At 43.6% G+C, this 19,650-nt stretch overlaps 1 protein-coding gene across 3 annotated transcripts in view; it reads left to right on the top strand.

Annotated features, from left to right (window-relative positions):
• Positions 1–19,650, top strand: part of LOC143518503 (nuclear GTPase SLIP-GC-like) — a 37,483-nt gene that overhangs the window by 3,794 nt on the left and 14,039 nt on the right. For all 3 annotated transcript variants that reach the window (XM_077011003.1, XM_077011004.1, XM_077011005.1), the window contains exons 2-12: positions 11,126–11,149; positions 11,236–11,331; positions 14,748–14,853; positions 14,938–15,160; positions 15,327–15,539; positions 15,660–15,854; positions 16,326–16,504; positions 17,723–17,765; positions 17,902–18,006; positions 18,967–19,063; positions 19,184–19,317. In XM_077011003.1, coding sequence (XP_076867118.1) covers positions 11,137–11,149; positions 11,236–11,331; positions 14,748–14,853; positions 14,938–15,160; positions 15,327–15,539; positions 15,660–15,854; positions 16,326–16,504; positions 17,723–17,765; positions 17,902–18,006; positions 18,967–19,063; positions 19,184–19,317 — 1,404 coding nt within the window. In that variant the 5' untranslated portion in view covers positions 11,126–11,136. The remainder of the gene's footprint in view (positions 1–11,125; positions 11,150–11,235; positions 11,332–14,747; positions 14,854–14,937; positions 15,161–15,326; positions 15,540–15,659; positions 15,855–16,325; positions 16,505–17,722; positions 17,766–17,901; positions 18,007–18,966; positions 19,064–19,183; positions 19,318–19,650) is intronic.

Genomic DNA, 19,650 nt, shown 5'->3' with positions numbered 1-19,650 from the left:
CGGGCGGGTAAGTTAAAATAAGGGGTCATTTTTAGTAGGCTTTTATTTGCTACGTAATGAACAGTGTTACCTTTTGCCTGATTACCGCCTCCCGATCGTGGTGGCGAAGCTCAGGGGGAGATTACTTATACCATAGCTCCGTTGGCCAGAGTGGGCTGAACTTTACTCTTCACCCGTTCTGGGGTAATACCCAAACTTCGGTTCTTTCCAGCGGAAGTATGAGCAGTACCGGGCATTTATTGTAGCTTGCTTGGTGGTTACAAAGCTAAATGGGTGGCTGTGCTAGAACAAGGAAAAATGATGAGAGAGAACTTAGCGTTTAGGATTTGTGATCCAAGAGCGCAGAACGCAGCTCAAACCTGGGACTGTGGACGATATACTGTTCCTGCAGTAACCTAGGATAGATTTGTGAACCTATGCGATTTTATTTAGTTGTTATACTGGCGTTTGTTCCCTCTCGTTTTGCATTGTGTTATGGCACCGGCTGGCTACGTTTTCTTGCGTTTTACCAGTTGCTACTTTTAGATAGGAATACTGTTCCTGCACAACAGCCTTAGATTTTATTTTGTGTTTACTGATGTTTATTCATTGAAAAATAAAGTGCTCTATAGGAATACTTTCGATTTGTGTGATTTTTCACGGGCACGGGTGGGTAACGGGTAGAATATTAACGGGTCCGGGCGGGTACGGATTTAACTGTGAAATAGCCACGGGTTCGCGGGTGGGTGGGTGCTGTACTCTGCGGATATGGGTGGGTGCGGGTCTCAAAAAACGGACCCGTGCAGTACTCTGACTCACGTAGAACCACAACCACGGAAATACATATATGGACATAAGTAGACGAAAATGACGCAAACACTCGCCAAAGGGAGGGGCCCGGGGCTGTCTCGTGACAGCGCCAACGTGAAATGGTGGTGACAAGAAAATTTAAGGCTTGAATGCAGTGCTCTATTGTGTGTTGCCAACATCACTTGCAGGCCCGTAGCCAGGGGGGATCGAAGGGTTCGTTCGATCCCGCCCCCGCACCCTCCCTCCGTACACACATGCCCCTCAAGATAGGTAGGCTATTCAATTAATGAATTGTTAATCTCCGGTGAATATACAGACGAACAAATAAGGACAGCAACAACAGACTCACAAACTTATAACAGTGTTGCCAACTCTCACGCAATGAGCGTTTTCACACGCCATACATCTGATTTCTTACATCTGAAAAAAAAATCTAGTTTATTTATCTCCGATCTACATCTATGATTCAATGAGTTACTAGTTCGCTCTGGCGCCAACCACTTGTGATCGATCGCTTTAGGTGCGGCATAGAGGAAACATATAAGACATAACCCCCCCCCCCCCCCACCCTCCCGGTCAACGTTTGACACACACACCACCCCCCTTCCCCCAAATCAAATCTCACACCTAGTGATTTTGAAAAGTTGGCAACCTTGCTTATAATGAATAAAATATGTGTAAATTAAAAGGTTCGAAGTGTGCTCGTATATTTAGGGGGCACTGGAGTAGAGAGCCAAATGAAGTCTACTTTTGGGGGAAAAAGATCCCCCCCATCACAATGCTGGCTACGGGCCTGACTTGTATATATATATATACACACAATTAAGTATTAATGACTGCGTATGCAGAATATTTAGATATTATTAAACGTAAATGTAATACTGCGGTAGCTGCTAGAGAAAGGCAGTCAGCATGTCAAAGAGTTGCCAACAGAGTTAATGCGTGAGTGAAAATGATATTTTTATATTTAGCAGAAGGGTGCGATTATATTATTATTTTCTCCACCTTTATAATACTGTATTGAGTTTTAAAATATTTTTTTATTGAACACTTACTAATTCCAGGTCTAATCTGAGTGGTGTGAAACTGTCACGTAGGGCAACGCCCCCTCTCGTAGCTGTCACTCTGGGTTCCCTCATGTCCGTGTTCCCTGCCTGTTTGTCCCGCCCCGCTCGTTTGTCTTCGTGATTCCTTGTTTGTTACCACGCCCCCGTGTCATTGTTATCACCTGTCCCTTGTTTCAGTTCTATGTATAAAGTCCCAGTAGTTCCCCAGTCCAGTATCCGTGATTTTGTCTACTTCGTGCCTTATGCTTTGTATACCTGTTCTTCGTGAGTATTGTTTCCGCTACCTGAGTACCTGCCTGTTCCGTGTTTCCCCGTCGTGTTTGGTTTATCTGTCCGAGTATGTCTGTTGTCATTTCTTGTATGGACTGCCTTCCCGATATGACCTGCGCCCGGTATTACGACTCTGCTTTTGGTATTCCCCGTATTAAATCTCGCTCATCTCTGCAATTGTGTCCGTCTCCTCGCTCCGTGGCGCGAGCCACGTTACAGAAACACACATGGCATCAGATAAAAGTGAAGTATAAGACTATTGTACAAAGTGGTATGGCTGTACATAACTATATCTTATTCTTAAAATATATTATAAAATATATTTATTTACAGGAAAAATTTAATAATAAAACATAACAGTGAATTTGACTGTAATGTATATTAAAAGGTTACAGGGTGGATGGTGGGGTGGGTGGTGGTGCATAATTTAATGTGGAAAGCAGTGATTGCAGATGGAGTCTCTGACAACTCCACGATCTCTGTTGTCACCCACATGCATGTAAGGTTCCTCGTCTGTGGGCATGTCAGAGATGGTAGGCTGTCGCTCTTCCTGGATGGTTGCAATGTTGTGTAATACCACATATGCCATTACTATGTGGCACGCCCTATCAGGGGTTACTCTGAGCCCCTTCAGGCACTGGAACCTGGCCTCGAGGATTCCTAGGGTCATTTAAATTCTTGCCCTGGTTTTGCTGTGGGCCTGATTGTAGCGGGACTGTGGTCCAGGTGCAGGATCTGAATAGGGAGTCATAACGTAGGCCTATAGGACAGGCAGGGATTATAGGACATGACGGCCTCCTTCATGGAGACAGAGGGTATCTCTGTCTCCATGAAGGAGGCCGTCATGTCCTATAATCACACTAGGGTTTGCAATGATTTAACTATTACACTGCATGTGAACAACTAGCAAAACTACCGCAGGCCTACTCTGTTCAGATTTGTTGTACAGTGTGGAATCATACACGGATCCTGGCCATCTGGCTTCAACATTTGTGACGAGGTGGGAAGCATCACATATGATCTTGATGGGAAGAACGGTCAGTTACAATAGCTACGTTATTTTTGTTACCATTAAAGATAAGTACATTATTCATTAAGGATTATAAAGGTTAGTACCTGTACATTAATGCTATGGATGAATTTTCATGTTCTAATGGTGCTGGAATAGGTAGCATATGTAGGTTCCATCAATACAGCCAATCACTCTAGGAAATCCTTAAAATGTAAATGGAATGAAGTTCGTTATATATTGCCTCTCCTTTGCTTAATTTCTTTATTGTCCGTGTGAATTAAAGACAAACAAATGATGCTGTGGAATTCCTCTTTGATGTCCATAACTGGCTTAAGCCCAGGAAACACCACAAAACCGGGCACTAGTCATTTTAATGCCGGACATAGTTTTCGGACAGACCGACATACAGTAGCTTTGCTGACAGATTCCGCATCTCCTACACTATAAAGAAAACTTCCACTAGCAAAAAACGAAGACCGATATATAACAATCTGGAGAGAATTTAGGGCTGATCCGCGATGTGTAATATTTGAAATGCTATTATAATAATAAAGTTATTGATGTAAGGAATGGATTGTGCTGAAAACGATAACGTTCATTAAAAAAATAATCCGAAAATGATAGTAGGCCTATGTCTATTCGGGGTTTTATAAGGTGTTCCCAACGAAGAACTCAGCGAATAAACTGAGTTTCAATATCCACATGATCTTCGAGGAAAGGACACGTCATGATGACGTGTTTGTAACTCTGGGTCAGGTCCAAGTTAACCTGCCAGCGAGCAGGTTAGCTTCAGAGCATAAGTTGCTATAGTAACTGACTCCGGTTCTCTCTAAGCTCGGTTTCTGGAACGGAAAACCTCGAGTTTCCGTGAACTCTGAGTTAACTTACCCGGGTTTTCTCGCTTAACCCGCTTCTTGGAACACCCCCCTGGGCTCTTGATGTATTTACATCCTGGTTAGCAACGACATTGCAGTCGATTTTAGTATTATCAACAAAAATGAAATGAATCAGCTTCTACAATGTTTTTATGGATCCGTCAGAAACGTGAAGGGAGAGTTATATAGCATCAGCAGCTTCGTTGGTTTAAGAGCTGGACTGAACAGATACCTGAACAAACCTCCAATCAGCCATGGATGGTCAATAGGCCTAATTGTTGTACTTTATTTTTAATAAATACAGCTTTATCAACAGTTGTTTTTGTGTATGTTTACCTCTATAATATTTATTGAGTAAGGCTGTTCAGGGCTCTAGACTAACTTTTTGCACTGGTGCGCCTAACTTTTTTTCTTAGGTACACCAGCACAAAATTTAGGTGCACCCAAATTTTTCGACTGCATCACATTTAACACCCACATTTAACATTTTACACTTGTAAATAATTAACTAACAATTTGTCGCACGCGACATCATTGCTGTATGTCGGGTTTACGTTCAAGCCATTTTTCTTCTGAAGAATTATATCTGACTTGAATTTAGTGAAGGGAAGTTCTTCTTTTGCAATACTGTAGGCAACGTTAAACTTGATTATCATCTCTGCCTCATCTGATGATCTGTGTGCTGCTGCCTGCCGGTGAAAGGCAGAGGGGAGCAGTGTTAATTTTGACAGCAATTTTTGATTTAGTTTTAGTCTTAGTCTTATGACCAGAACTAAATTACATTTTAGTCAAAAGTTAGTCATTGGAGTTGTTTGTAGTTTTAGTCGACTAATTATCATTAAAATTTAGTTGACTAAAATATAAATGGTCATTATATACACTTGCACAAAATGAAATTTATTAACCAGTTACAGAATATTATCGTTTGTATGTGCAATATATACAAAAACAGATTTCCAAACAACTTTATTGACCTGGGGGGTATTCCACAAAGTGGGTTTAACGAACTCCTAACCTAACCCTGAACTCAGAGTTGACTTACCTCACCACGTCATACTCAGAGTTTTCAGTTCCACAGCAGCTGATCAGAGTTAGGTTACTCAACTCTGAGTAGGTTGACCCAGACAGAAGCGTGGTCACGCGTAACTATAAAAGGCATTCTTAATGGAACGCAGAAAATAAGATTTATCATGGATTTAAATGCGAAAATCAGCCGAGCATCGTATTTCACACCACTGTAGCTTGAAGTATTAATGACTGCGTATGCAGGATATTTAGCATATTTGTAAATATTTACAAGTGGAGGAGTTTAAGTATCTCGGGATCTTGTTCACGAGTGAGGGAAGAATGGAGCGCGAGATCGACAGACGGATTGGTGCAGCTTCCGCAGTAATGCGGTCGCTGTACCGGTCCGTTGTGGTGAAGAAGGAGCTGAGCCAAAAGGCGAAGCTCTCGATTTACCGGTCGATTTACGTTCCTACTCTCACCTATGGTCATGAGCTTTGGGTAATGACCGAAAGAACGAGATCGCGGATACAAGCGGCCGAAATGAGTTTCCTCCGCAGAGTGGCTGGGCGCACCCTTAGAGATAGGGTGAGAAGCGCGGTCACTCGGGAGGAGCTCGGAGTAGAACCGCTGCTCCTCCACATCGAGAGGAGTCAGTTGAGGTGGCTTGGGCACCTGTTTCGGATGCCCCCTGGGCGCCTTCCTAGGGAGGTGTTCCAGGCATGTCCCCCGGGGAGGAGGCCCCGAGGAAGACCCAGGACACGTTGGCGAGACTATGTCTCTCGACTGGCCTGGGAACGTCTCGGTGTTCCACCCGAGGAGCTGGCTGAGGTGTCTGGGGAGAGGGAGGTTTGGGTTTCCCTGCTCAGACTGCTACCTCCGCGACCCGGCTCCGGATAAGCGGTAGATAATGGATGGATGGATGGATGGGTAAATATTTAAGCATAAATGTAATACTGTGGTAGCTGCTAGAGAAAGGCAGTCAGCATGTCAAAAAATTGCCAACAGAGGTAATGCGTGAGTGAAAATGATATTTTTAGATTTAGCAGAAGGGCGCAATTATTTTATTATATTCTCCACATTTATAATACTGTATTGAGGTTTTAATTTTTTTTACTGAACACTTACTAATTCCAGGTCTAATCCGAGTGGTGTAAAAAGCATATGGCATCAGATAAAAATGAAGTTTAAAAATGTAGTACAAAATGGTATGGCTGTACATAATTGGTGCATGATTTAATGTGAAAAGCAGTGATTGCAGATGGAGTCTCTGACCTCGTCCTCTTCTCCACTAACTCACCCACAGAGTCCACTTTCCCCCCCCATCACTGACACACACTTCCATATAAGCTTATCCAGCCTGTTCCAGTCTTTTACCAACATGCTGCTTCCCCATCAGACCACACCAAAGAAGACAGCACTGGATACGACAGAATGATAAAATGTGTGTAGAAACTCATCACAGACATTAAATGATCTAAGCTTCCTAAGGAAGTAAAGCCTGCTCTGTCCCTTTTTGTATGCTGCCCTCGTATGCACTGACCAGTCCAGTTTGTTGTCCAGATGGACTCCGAGATACTTATAAGACTGAACATTCTCAATCTTCTGTCCATCAATGATAACAGGCTGATGGGATTGTTTCAGTTTCCGGAAGTCCACGATCATCTCCTTGGTCTTCAGTGCATTAAGGAGAAGGTCTTTTCTCCTACTCCATGCTGCGAAGGCAGCCACCAGATCTCTATACTCTCCTTCATCTCCACCTCTAATACATGCTACTACTGCTGTGTCATCTGAATATTTCTGGATGTGGCAGAGTTCAGACACATGTTTAAAATCAGCAGTATATAGGGTAAAGAGGAAGGGTGACAATACTGTACCCTGAGGAGCCCCAATGTTGGTCACCACTATCTCAGAACAGTGATCACCCATCTTGACATACTGTGGACGCTCCGCAGGGGCGGACTGGCATACATTGCTACCGGGGATTTTCCCGGTGGGCCGATGGGTTAGTGGGCCGGTGGGCCGCCGGTAGTTTAACTCGGCCCGTGGAGGAGCCACTGCCGCACACTGCGGCCCCGGCCCGTAGTCACGCTGCTGTTTAACGGTGTTACAGTATTACCTCCCCCCGTTCCAGTCAGACTAACCTGGGCCAGCTGATGCGGGCTCACGGTATGCAACGGAGATCAGAAAAAAACCAACTTGTCCCAGAAAATCCGGGCCGGACTACGAAAACATACAGCAGTTTAAATTGTAGATAACATGTTATTTTAAATGTACTGCTGTCGCCTCTGCAACGTCCAAAGCACCATGTACAAATTACCTTAACACGGTTAACACAGACGCAAGTGGCGGTCTTCAAAGTTCCAGAGCACTGTGCACTGTTTTTTTTAAGCTATTGAAATTCTTAGATTAAAACTAACCACCACAAATAGGTAAGAGGAAGAAATACCCACGTTAGAGTTGTAGGTTGTTCTTTAGGATGCACTTTGCGTAAAACAACTTGTTTGGTGGTCTTATGGTGGACTATTTAAAAGCCACTATGTGGCTTTGTAATCATATTATTGCTGGAATTAATATTGTCCATATGACAATAAACGCCGTCATATACACTACTTGCCATGTATAGATTCATATACAGTATACACACACACACACACACACACACACACACACACACATATATATATATATATAGTATATACACACACACTATATATATATATATATATATATATATATATATATATATATATATATATATATATATATATATATATAATATCAGGAACCGTCAGGAACTCCCGGGCCACTTTTTCTCCCCAGTCCGCCCCTGACGCTCCGTGAGGTAGTAGTAAATCCATGTTACCAGCGTAGAATCCACACCTATCTTCTCCAGCTGTTCCTTCAAAATATGAGGCCTGATTGTGTTAAAGGCACTGGTAAAATAAAAAAACATGAGTCTTACATATCCCCCTGACCCCTGATCCCTTCACTCCTACCGGCCTCCCTACTTTAGGGACCGGCATGAGGCATGATGTTTTCCATTTGACATGGACTTGTCCAGTGTGAAGACTCAGGTTAAAGATTGATTGTAGAGGCCTAGACAGTCCTGATGCACATTCCCTGAGTAGCCGAGGCGATACACCTTCAGGACCAGTAGCTTTCCCTGGTCGCAGCCTACGTAGCTCAGCCCGGACCTCATCCACAGAGAAGCCATGTGGAGTCACAGCAGTAAATCTGGGAAAGTCACTGCCTGGTGTAGAAAAGCAGGAGGTCACATCAGTAGAGGTGGTACAGCTGCTGGATGAAGCAGAGCAGGTGGTCACAGCAGAAGAGTTGGAGAGATTACTGGATGCCATTAATATGTGGCACGCCCTATCAGGGGTAACTCTGAGCCCCTTCAGGCACTGGAACCTGGCCTCGATTATTCCTAGGGTCATTTCAATTCCTGCCCTGGTTTTGCTGTGGGCCTGATTGTATTGGGACTGTGGTCCAGGTGCAGGATCTGAATAGGGAGTCATGAGGTAGGGCAGGCAGTGATACCCTCTGTCTCCATGAAGGAGGCCGTCATAGTGTCCTATAATCACACTACGGTGATTACACTGCATGTAACCAAATAGCAAAAGTACCGCAGGCCTACCCTGTTCAAATTTGTTGTACAGTGTGGAATCATGCACGGATCCTGGCCATCTGGCTTCAACATTTGTGATGAGGTGGGAAGCATCACATATGATCTTGATGGGGAGAACGGTCTGTTACAATAGCTACAATTAATTAATAACAATACGTTATTTTGTTATTTTGTTATTTTGTAATGCTGCAGCCCGGAGCCCCGATGGGCATGGGTAAAGGGCGGAGCATGTGTAAATTATTTTCGAATGCAGCCAATCAGATACTAGACTTTCGTTGTCAATCAATTTTTATTAAGCCAATTATCAGCCAGAGTTAGCTGTCAATCATTTTTTACTGCAGCCAATCATCTTAACAGATCTGCCAAAAGAAGGCGGAAACTGCACGGAGAAGCTCTTTAAACAGAAGTATATGCCATTCTTGCACAAAAGTAGCTGAATAAAAACATTAGAAGAGCCATGACTTTAGACATTTTTAAATCAAAGTTTAAAATACTTCTCACTTATTTTTCTGGAACGGCTTTAATGTTTTTTTTCTCCCTTTATTGCACGTATTGCATCATTTACATCATATATATATATGTGGTGAGTGTAAATTGTTAGCGGAGGGGAGGTGTAAATGGACACAAATTAAGTATTATATCGCGATCGATCACCATGTATAAACGCCTCCGCCGAGCAGATCGTTGAGGAGCGATTTCGATTGGAGGATCGTGCTCTATTTTTTATTATTAATTTTTTGCTGATGCTGGTCCAGCGTGTCGCGTGCCACTGATTATGCCTCGGTGTGCCAACAGTGGCCCGCGTGCCATAGGTTGCCGACCCCCAGGTTAACTTACCCGGTTTTCTCGCTGAACCCGCTTTGTGGAATACCCCCCAGTAGGCCCGCTCTACCTGAAAAAACATGGAGTTTGTTATGAACAATACATATTACATTTGATACAAAACAGTGTGCCGTAATAACAGCAATGCCATAGACCACAGATGTCGTTTCATTTGTCGTATTTTTCCCGACATCATCGTCCCACATGGTTTACACACCGTCTTCTTTTTCTCAAAGTCAAAGGAGAAATGTGTCCATATATCGCCGCTCATCTTTCTCCCGGCTGACATTGTCGAGTTAACTTCGAGTTAAATTTCATTAGTGACCACAGTTCACAGGCTGGTATGGTCTTCCCGGGTTGTGTGCGATGTGAAGACGTTAGTTCTGATTGGACGGTTACCCGGTTTGTCCCGCCTCTCCGTGTATGCTAAAGTAGTTACAGTTGGATCTCTTCTTAACTTATCCCTACCTTTCACTAAACTAAATCAGGTCTGATTGAATGTCGTTGCTGGCCATTATTTTCGTCTCGTTTTTATTCGTTGATGAAAATGTCCGTTAAATTAGTCATCGTTTTTATCTCTTCTTATAGTTTTTATTTAGTTTTCGTAATGAAAAAAAGGTTCGTTGACGAAAACTATGACAAAATTTATTCGTCAACGAAATTAACACTGGTCTGTTGTTGAACCACAGGGACCACAGAGACTTTTTCCCGTCGAACAGCTAGTCGCACCAGTGCGACCTCAAATTCTCCAGACTTGTTTATTTACGCAATAATACACTCGAGGTTCGTGCTATAACGCCTGCGGCCTCGTGCCTACGACCGCAGCACAGCAGTGCCAATATTACCCGTTATAGCACTCCCTCTCGTCTAATATTGCGTAAATAAACAAGTCTGGAGAATTTGAATAAACAAGTACTTTGTCCAAAAATGTTGACTTAATAGATGCCACACCCATTTGTAAACTGATGTAAACTGAGTTTTATGTGTGTATAGCATCGTTTATATACCTACATATCATCATTTACTGCAGAGGTGCCCACAGTTTTCAGCTTGCGAGCTACTTATAAGATGACCCAGTCAGAAAGATCTACCGGGGGTGGCGGCGAACGTAATTCGTTGACCGGGGGGGGGGGGGGGGGGGGGTGGCGAACGTAATATGTTGAGCGGGGGGGGGGGGGGTTTTGGCGAACGTAATTTGTTGAGTGGATTGCAGATTGGCTACCGTGAATATACAACCGTCAGTGCAGATGTGCGATTCATCTACTACTATTTTATGTGACGCGATCTACGCACATTCCTTCGCGATCGACCGACACTTCCTTCGCGATCGACGTAATGAGCACCCCTGATTTACTGTATAGCTCTGACAACAGGAAGATTAGATAGATCAAATATAGCAAGTATTCAGATCAAATATAAATTGCATTGCTTTTTTAATGCTGGTATAGTACTGGTATGGTACTTGTAGTTCTGGTAATCCGTGTCAAATGTGTTGGAGACTATCTACCCAAGTACCCAAATAGTATAGCAAAATAATGAGTTTCTGAAATACACCAAACTCTGGTTCTAGATTACTGCTTCATTCCAGCTTGCTGCCAGTAGTAGGTCTATTTCCATGAATTGCAATATTAAAATATTTCTAATTTTTCCTCAGGATAACTGCAAATGAGTAACAGAGGTAACTACATATGTTTTTTAAAGCTCTATATTAAAGATTGTTTTTTCATTTTTTAAAAATGTCTTTCTATTGATTTTCATTAACAGAGACCAAAAGGCCATGTGAAGACATGCCTTCTACTTCACATGAAACAACAAAAAGACACAAACAGCAGTGTCCTAGCCCCAAGGAGATGAGTGATGGTGAGCTTTTTACTGTGTTTACCAAGTTTTTAATAAAGTCATTATGCACATCCCTGCCCCACCCCAAACAGCCCCCCCCTCCCCCACTCACCTGTTCACAGTGGTTTACAAGCCTGTAATATAATTATAATAAACATTATAATATAATATAATAAACAAGCCACTGACATTCTTTGCATATATCTGTTTAAAGACAGACTGCCCCTTCTAAAATTGCAAGTATTGAGGACAAATGGCATTAAATGCCAGACGAACATATACACCAGGGGTCGGCAACCTATGGCATGCGGAGGCATAATCACAAGCACGCGACTCGTTGGACCAGCATCAGCAAAAAAAAATTTATAATAAAAAATCTCAGACAGAGAGCACGATCCTCCAATCGAAATCGCTCCTCAACGCTCTGCTCACCGGAGGCGTTTATACTTGGCGATTGATCTCGATATAATACTTAATTTGTGTCCATTTACACCCCCCCCCCCCTGCTCAACAACTTACGTTCGCCACCCCCTCAAAAATTTAAAATACTCTGCACACTCATTTACTAGACATGTTAAAGTTGGCGGTCCATGTCTCAAAGGTTGCCGACCCCTGTTATACACGAACACAAGTGAGCCTGAGGGAGGAGTCAGGGGCGGACCGTGACAAACCCCACCCACTGAGGGAGGAGTCAGGGGCGGACTGTGACAAACCCCACCCACTGATGGAGGAGTCAGGGGCGGACCATGACAAACCCCACCCACTGAGGGAGGAGTCAGGGCCAGACTGTGACAACCCCCCCACTGAGGGAGGAGTCAGGGGCAGATCATGACAGAGGTGCAGTCCTCTCTGGGTATGAGGAATGGTGTTTCTTGTGGACGTCTGTGTCTGTTTGTGTTGACAAGCACAATCAGAACTATCCTCCAACTATGTTGTAGCACAGACAGCAGTTTGAAAAAAGTTGTTTGGAATTAGAATAACTTATATTAATATTTAACATTTAGGACATAAACTGCAACTAAAAGAAAAAGCAACTAAGAAGGGTTACAATACTTATGTGTCACGGTGAAGGCTCCGGACCCTTCCCTGTGGGCGTGTCATGACGTCGTCTGCGTGCTGTTATGTCCATGTTTGTACTTCCGTGGGTGTGGGTTGTTTGTGAGCGTGTTCGTTTGTTACACCTGTGCCTTGTCTCGAGGTCACGTGGGTCTGTGTAACTCACCTATTTAATGTGCGTTCGCGCAGTGTCGTGTGCTCGTCTTTGTCTAAAGTTCATGCCTGTGCAAACATCGCGTCAGCGTGCTTGCTCCGCTAGTGCTGGACTTTACGTGTTGTTATTCATTAAATGTTAAGTGTGCATCGCAAAGACGCTAGTTGTGTCTCGTTCTTCCTCTCACACACCAGCGTCACAGAAAGACGAGCCGTTACAGATGCCCGGATACGCCAAGCGTGCAAAGGGGAAGAAAAACCGACATCACCACGGTACTTCCCCAGTGCGGCGGCGCGAAGTCCCCATCGCCGTGCAGACGATGGAGCAGGACCCGTTCTGCGCGTACATGCTCCGCGCTGCGCAGGACGCAGAGGACGCAGAGACGGCAGAACACTTCCGCCAGACCGCGGTCCGCGTGTGGAGGGAGAGAAAGAACCCCGCGTCCGTGGACCTGCCACCCCGTGCAGCGGGCACCTGCGAAAGCGAGGAAGACAGCGCACTTCTCCCGGTCTTCCCCGAGGAGGAGGAGACCGGTGAGCCAATTCTGGTGGGTACGGGCGCCTTGTCCCTCACCCCTCCCGAGGATGAGTTCGGGGAAACGGACTCTCCAGGCGAGGAGGAGGACGAGACCTACCCCCCGTCGGAGTGTTCAGAAGCCACCCTGGACTACGGCAAGGCGGAGGGAGACGACGAGGCATACCCCCCATCGGTGTGTTCCGAGTCTACTCTAGACTACGGGGAGGGTGATGAGGACACCAGCTCTCTTCCCTCCAGCCACACATTCTCCGCAGAGCGACACGAAGTGGAGGTCGACGTCAGTCCTCCCCCTTCCGTATTCTCGGCTCCTACCGTATACTACGGAGAGGGGGAGGACGCCAGCCGATCTCCGTCTGTATGTTCATCACCCTTCGGGAGTGAGGACGAGAGCGAGGGGGTGGAGAGCGTCTCGGGACGTTCGGGGAGTACGGTGCACCTCAAGAAGGAGGTACCCCGGTCCTCCTCAGCGGCAAGCAGCATGGCCTGGTCCCGCTGCCCGACCCCGGAGGAATCCATGTCGCTGGGTCGGAGCGTCTCCGAGAGCGAGGAGGAGATGGAGACGTCAGGGGGCGAGGCGAAGGCATCTCCAAGAGAGCAGGGGGGTCCTGGTGTAGCCAGCGCTCCAAGGTGGGTGCGTCACGTGCCCTTGGAGCCGCCGTGGACACCAGCCGGCGGGCGGCGTAAAGCCAGGACTCCAGCTGCGCCCAGAGGGAGGACTAAAGCTCCCCGAGGGAAGCCCCCTGCAGCAAGGCCAGCGGGAGCCCCGAGCGGCACAACGCGCGCGCGGAGTCGGAACCCGAGGACCGGAGAGGCTCCGCAGCCTGTACCGCCTGCGGCGTCTAAGCCTCCAGGAGGGACTCCGCTGCCTGTTCCGCCTGCCGCGCCCGCCCAGCCTGCTTTCCCTGGAGGGATAGCGCCACCGTGTGCGCTTTGGCAGGCAGCCGGAGCGATGCCATGGCTGCCTGTCCCTATATGTTTGTCTATTCCCCTGTGTCTCCCTAATTTCCTTTTCCCGTTCGTTCCTCTTGTGTTTCATGTGCCTGTGTGTGTGTTTGTCAGCGTGCCATTGTTTAATGTTTTCTCCCCTGTCTTCCCAGGGAGGGTGTGCTAGAGCTGCTCGCGGCGGTTCCCGCCGTCGGGGGTGACGGCTCTCGGAGGCTCGTGATCCCGGCGGCTCCGGACCTGCACCGTCGGTGTTGGTTCGGGGCTTCCCAGCTGCGCGGGACGCTCCGGGAGTAGCGAGCCCCTGGCGGAGGGTTCTGTCACGGTGAAGGCTCCGGACCCTTCCCTGTGGGCGTGTCATGACGTCGTCTGCGTGCTGTTATGTCCATGTTTGTACTTCCGTGGGTGTGGGTTGTTTGTGAGCGTGTTCGTTTGTTACACCTGTGCCTTGTCTCGAGGTCACGTGGGTCTGTGTAACTCACCTATTTAATGTGCGTTCGCGCAGTGTCGTGTGCTCGTCTTTGTCTAAAGTTCATGCCTGTGCAAACATCGCGTCAGCGTGCTTGCTCCGCTAGTGCTGGACTTTACGTGTTGTTATTCATTAAATGTTAAGTGTGCATCGCAAAGACGCTAGTTGTGTCTCGTTCTTCCTCTCACACACCAGCGTCACATTATGGCTCAGTCATTTTATGTTTTTGTAGTACAAGTATTGTGTTATTAATATTTGGTTTGTGTTTGTCTTTGCAAGTGACGAGGAATATCAGATTGGCCAAAAGAATCATTACAAGTGTTAAACATAAACTCAGAAATGAAACTAAAAACAGCTCCACTAAGAAGCTCACTCAGTATGTCAGGTACAGTAGTCACTGCAGATTCATGGCACAAATGCCAAAGACATTTTGGCATGAACATGACCTTCTATGCATTTTTATGCACAGGGCAAGTTTTTCAAAATTGGATGAAGACATAAAAAAGAAAACAACTGTGGGATTGTTTGGAAAGACGGGGACTGGTAAGAGCTCACTGATCAATGCTGTTCTGGGGGAAAGTAACCTGCTGCCTTCAGGAACCATTAGTGCCTGTACATCAGTCATTATACAGGTGGAAACCAATGTGACAAACTCCAAATACATAGCTGAGATTGAATTCATCTCAAAACAGGTACAATAATATTTCTCTCATAGTATGTTGTCCATAGTACCTGTTTTCTAATGCTCCAAAAGGCAGAAACAACTCCTATCATTTCTATCCAGTTGTGTTTTTAATGTTCTTTTAATCTTTTTTCTATGTTCTCCTTTTGTCCTAATAATGTTCTATTAATCTTAAGAATTGGGAAGATGAACTTGAGACACTTTTGAAAGTTTTATCTGAAGATGATGACAAGGATCATGAAATGTTCAATGCAGCAAATGACAAGATTTCAGCACTGTATGGAGAACAAGGTGTTTTTATGGCCAAAGAAGACCTCATGAAAGATGAGAGGTTCTCAGAAATTCCAGAGTTCCTCACATCCAAAACGAAAACAATTTCATGCAAAAATGTAGGTTAACATGGATTTCTTGAGATGTTTTGTGAATTTCCAGTCCAACAGTGTCTAAAAGCAAGATTCAATGTATGTGAGAATCTTTCTTTGTGTTTATATTCATTTTCCACACACCAGGCTTCTGAGCTCCTAAATTTGATAGCTTGTTATGTTCAGCATGATGATTCGAGCCCTGGGGGATGTTACTGGCCGGTAGTGAAGAGTGTGACCATCAAGATTCCTAATTGCAAAGATTTTCTGGAGCATGTTGTGTTAGTGGATCTCCCTGGAACTGGAGACTACAACAAGAGCAGAGATCAGATGTGGAGATTGGTGAGTATTGATTGTCATTATAGAATGTTCTGGAAAGTCCACGTGAAACTTTCCTCATATCTCATGTGCTACAAAGTTTGGACCAGGATGGATTTAGTATAGGGTACCAGACTAAATCCCTATTTAAATGGACATTTAATGCAGGACGTCAGTAACATTTATGGCACAATTCAAACAGTAAGAAATATACGTATAAATGACAGATGGGAGTGGGAACTGGTTTTCTGAATTGCTGCTACACAACACATCATGTTCACATGAGCAGGCTACAAACACAAAGGAACATGGGTAATTATTAAATTACTGTAACATGTAGTGAGTGACAGGCTGAGAGAAGCAATATTTATTAAGGGCAAATAATAAATATCAAGCGTGACACCTGATTGGCCATTAATTGACAGCTGATTATATCATGTTATTAATATTCTTCATATACATAACCTTTATTTAATATTGTTTGATGCTCTACAGAAACTGCGAGATTGTTCTACCGTGTGGATTGTAAGTGAAATAAATCGTGCTGGTTCTGACAAGGAGGCCTGGAATCTTCTGTCCAACAGTGTAAGAGACATGGCAGAAGGTGGAGAGTGCAGTAGTATCTCATTCATCTGCACCAAGACTGATGACATCAACCCCCAGAGCTACATGAGGTTAACAATAGTTATAATTCTTAAAACTGTAATGTTATAATTACTATATCTGCTTCTTTTCATATAATGTAGAGCACATGTGTCAAAGTCAAGGCCCGCGAATTGATTATCTATGACCCCCTGGATGATATTCAATTACTATTAGAACCGGCCCGCAGGCCACAGCCGCCCACTGGTGTTTTGCACGCACAAACACTACATTCCCCACAATGCAACGGTAGCCCGCGAAGTCACTGCAGCGCGCACAAGCGGCGAGGGTTCGCGTGGTGAAAATGACGTAATCGCAGTGGCTCCGCCCGTGCGCGAGGGTCTCGCGCGCTGTCGATTCGCGAGGTCGTGCACCTCTCGATTTTTGTAACTTTGCACGCGCCGCGCCTCAGCGCAATGAACAAAGTCATGTTTGCTGGACTCATACACCTTAATAAGGTGGAATTAAAACACTTGTACGTCACTTTCAAGGTCCATTTCAATATTTCCCAGCACGATAAACTTAATTGTTAAATATTTATACATATATTTGAAATTATTCGAAATAATTGGCTTTTTATTCACATTACTTAATCGTTTATTTTCAAAACGCCCAATCTTAACTTCTTCACGTTCTCATGTTTCGTCCTGGAATTACAAGAGGCTCGTATTTGTTAATGTAATACAAGAGAACTGTTCAGTCAGACAGATATTTTTTGTGAAACGAAGTAGTTACAATTTAAGCATTTTCAAGTACTTTAACCTAAATTCCAGCACTTTTCAAACCTTTATTACTTTATTTATTTAATGTTTTCTTTGAAGGAAGTTTGTTTTTATCTGTTTGCTTATTGAAAAATGTTTTCACTTGAAATTACTGACAGATCCATACAAAAATATTGCTTTATTCATTTAAGCATTAAATAATATACACTGTGTTAGGTCTTGGTTCAATAGGCTATGTGCAATCATTTCAATATGTTTTAATAAACATTGAACCAGTCCGGCCCTCGGCTTGTAGCAAATTTGGTTTTTTGGCCCTCAGTGTATTTGACTTTGACATCCCTGATGTAGAGGAACGAGAAAACATTTGGCACACTTACCATTTAGCTTACTGTGTTTACTACCCACCTGATTAAAGTCTATAAATATGGGAGTCAATACATTTTTGACACATGAATAGATTAGTTAAATTAAAATGTAAAAAAATATTTTTGGGAAATTTTAAAATGACAAAAACATTTTGAAATGTAGATCTGCCAAGCTCATAGATGAAGACTTTCAAATCACATCAGAGGTAATAATGACTTTAAAATAATTTTTAAAGCAAAAATAAATAAATATTAAGAAATAAAGATAAATTAGCATGGACAGTGTTACCATGAGTTAAATGTAGTATAAACAATTATAAACAAAATGTTTCTACCTTACAGGACCCTCAGTACGCCAGTAAGAGAAAAGCTGCATGTATAAAACACAGAAATAGAACAGCTAAGGAAAAACTGAGGAAAATTTTTAACCAACAAGACACAATAAAGGTAGTTTTCTTCAATTGTTTATTGTATCGAAGTACAGAGATACAAATCTCAAATTTGGTTTGAGGAGCTATTTTCATATTGCTGTTCATACTCATATGGTAATCTGTGTTGTATAGTATGAGTAGTATTGTAATTATATTTATAGCGGTAATTTGGGTATGTAAGCATTAAATAAACTAATCCAATTAATTATTAATAAATGCATAACAAACTAGTAAGAAATGGCCATCCACATTTTTTAACTGAATTCCAATCATGAGTGAAGTGGAGGCTTTAAGTCTTGTATTGACATTCAGTAATTTCTTTGTTTTGGATAAGGCTGTTGTCTGTTATTTTTTTATCGTTTTGAATGCCAAATTGTCATTATTCCAGATTATCATGTATAACTCATACAGTTATTGTAACGAGTTCAGATACTGTTTCTGCTAGTGTGGGCAGACTCTAATCACTGGAACCAGAGCTTGTGTTCCAGTTGTGTTACTTCTATCACAGTAATTCCCCTTGTTCACCTGTAGTCTGTTCTATGTGCGTCATTTACCATGTGTTGTTGTTTTAGTTCTGTGTTCCTACCCAGCTCTTGTTATGTATCTTACCTGAGTCTCGTCCCCAGTCCCTCCTGGTAACTGTCCATGGATGTTCCTTGTTTGTCCTCCTCATATATTTACACCGCTGGTCTTTGTCTTCTTCTATAGTTGGTGTTGTATGTCTGCTTGTGTCTCATCCTTCCTGGACAATGTGCACTTTGTTCTTCATGTTTTCAGTTGTCACCTTGTTTATTCAGTAGTTTTGAAGTTTTTAAATATTCTGAAGTTTGTCATTTTGTCAGTAGCCCCACCTTTGCATGGTCAGGAGACATTTTCTCGGACAGTATAAATGACCACTAACATCTAACACAAGAGTTATGAGCTTTAAGGTATGCTTGACTCCCAATCAGTAGTCTTCCTCTTCTCCCTGTTCTAGAAACATTTCAATTGTGGCGACAACTTCTTTTCTGTGGTCACTGTGAGTTCTGAAGAGTTTACCAAAGAAAATCCACTTTTGAAACCAGAGGATACAGGTAAAGCATACATTCTTCCAGACACATTAAAGTTTACAAATGTAACCTGGCTGCTTTTGTATAAAATGACACAGACATTTTCTTCTTCTTCATGGTATTCTCTAATCTCAACATATGCAGAAATCCCCATGCTCAAGAACCTCCTGAGGATATACAACAACACTCACACAACTGAAACAGCTAATCTCTATATATCTGGTGCACTTGGAATCCTCTCCCTGATTCAAAGTTATAGGAACACCAACGCAGACACGGTAAGTCTCATCATGGAAGTAAAGTCTTGACTCTACTGCCATAAGAGATGAAACACTCCATCTTCACCATCCACATCTGATACATTTATATAGAAACATTCTTAAATTTTTTTTATGGCAATCCAGTTTGATGGTGGTCTACCCAACCCAGCAGTGACAATGACACATATTTACGGCATTTAGCAGACGCTCTTATCCAGATCTTACCCTGATCACAGAATTCATCCTAGGTAATAGTATAGGCCAGAATTCAAGATACTATTGAGTCAGACTACTACTAAACTAGAGGAGTCAATGTCATTACCTAGTGTTTTGCAAGTTAAACGTTTGCCA

This window comes from Brachyhypopomus gauderio, chromosome 7 (assembly GCF_052324685.1).
Source record: "Brachyhypopomus gauderio isolate BG-103 chromosome 7, BGAUD_0.2, whole genome shotgun sequence".
Taxonomy (NCBI): Eukaryota; Metazoa; Chordata; class Actinopteri; order Gymnotiformes; family Hypopomidae; genus Brachyhypopomus; species Brachyhypopomus gauderio.
Note: the sequence above shows the minus strand (reverse complement) of the source record. Positions and strands in the feature narration are given on the sequence as shown.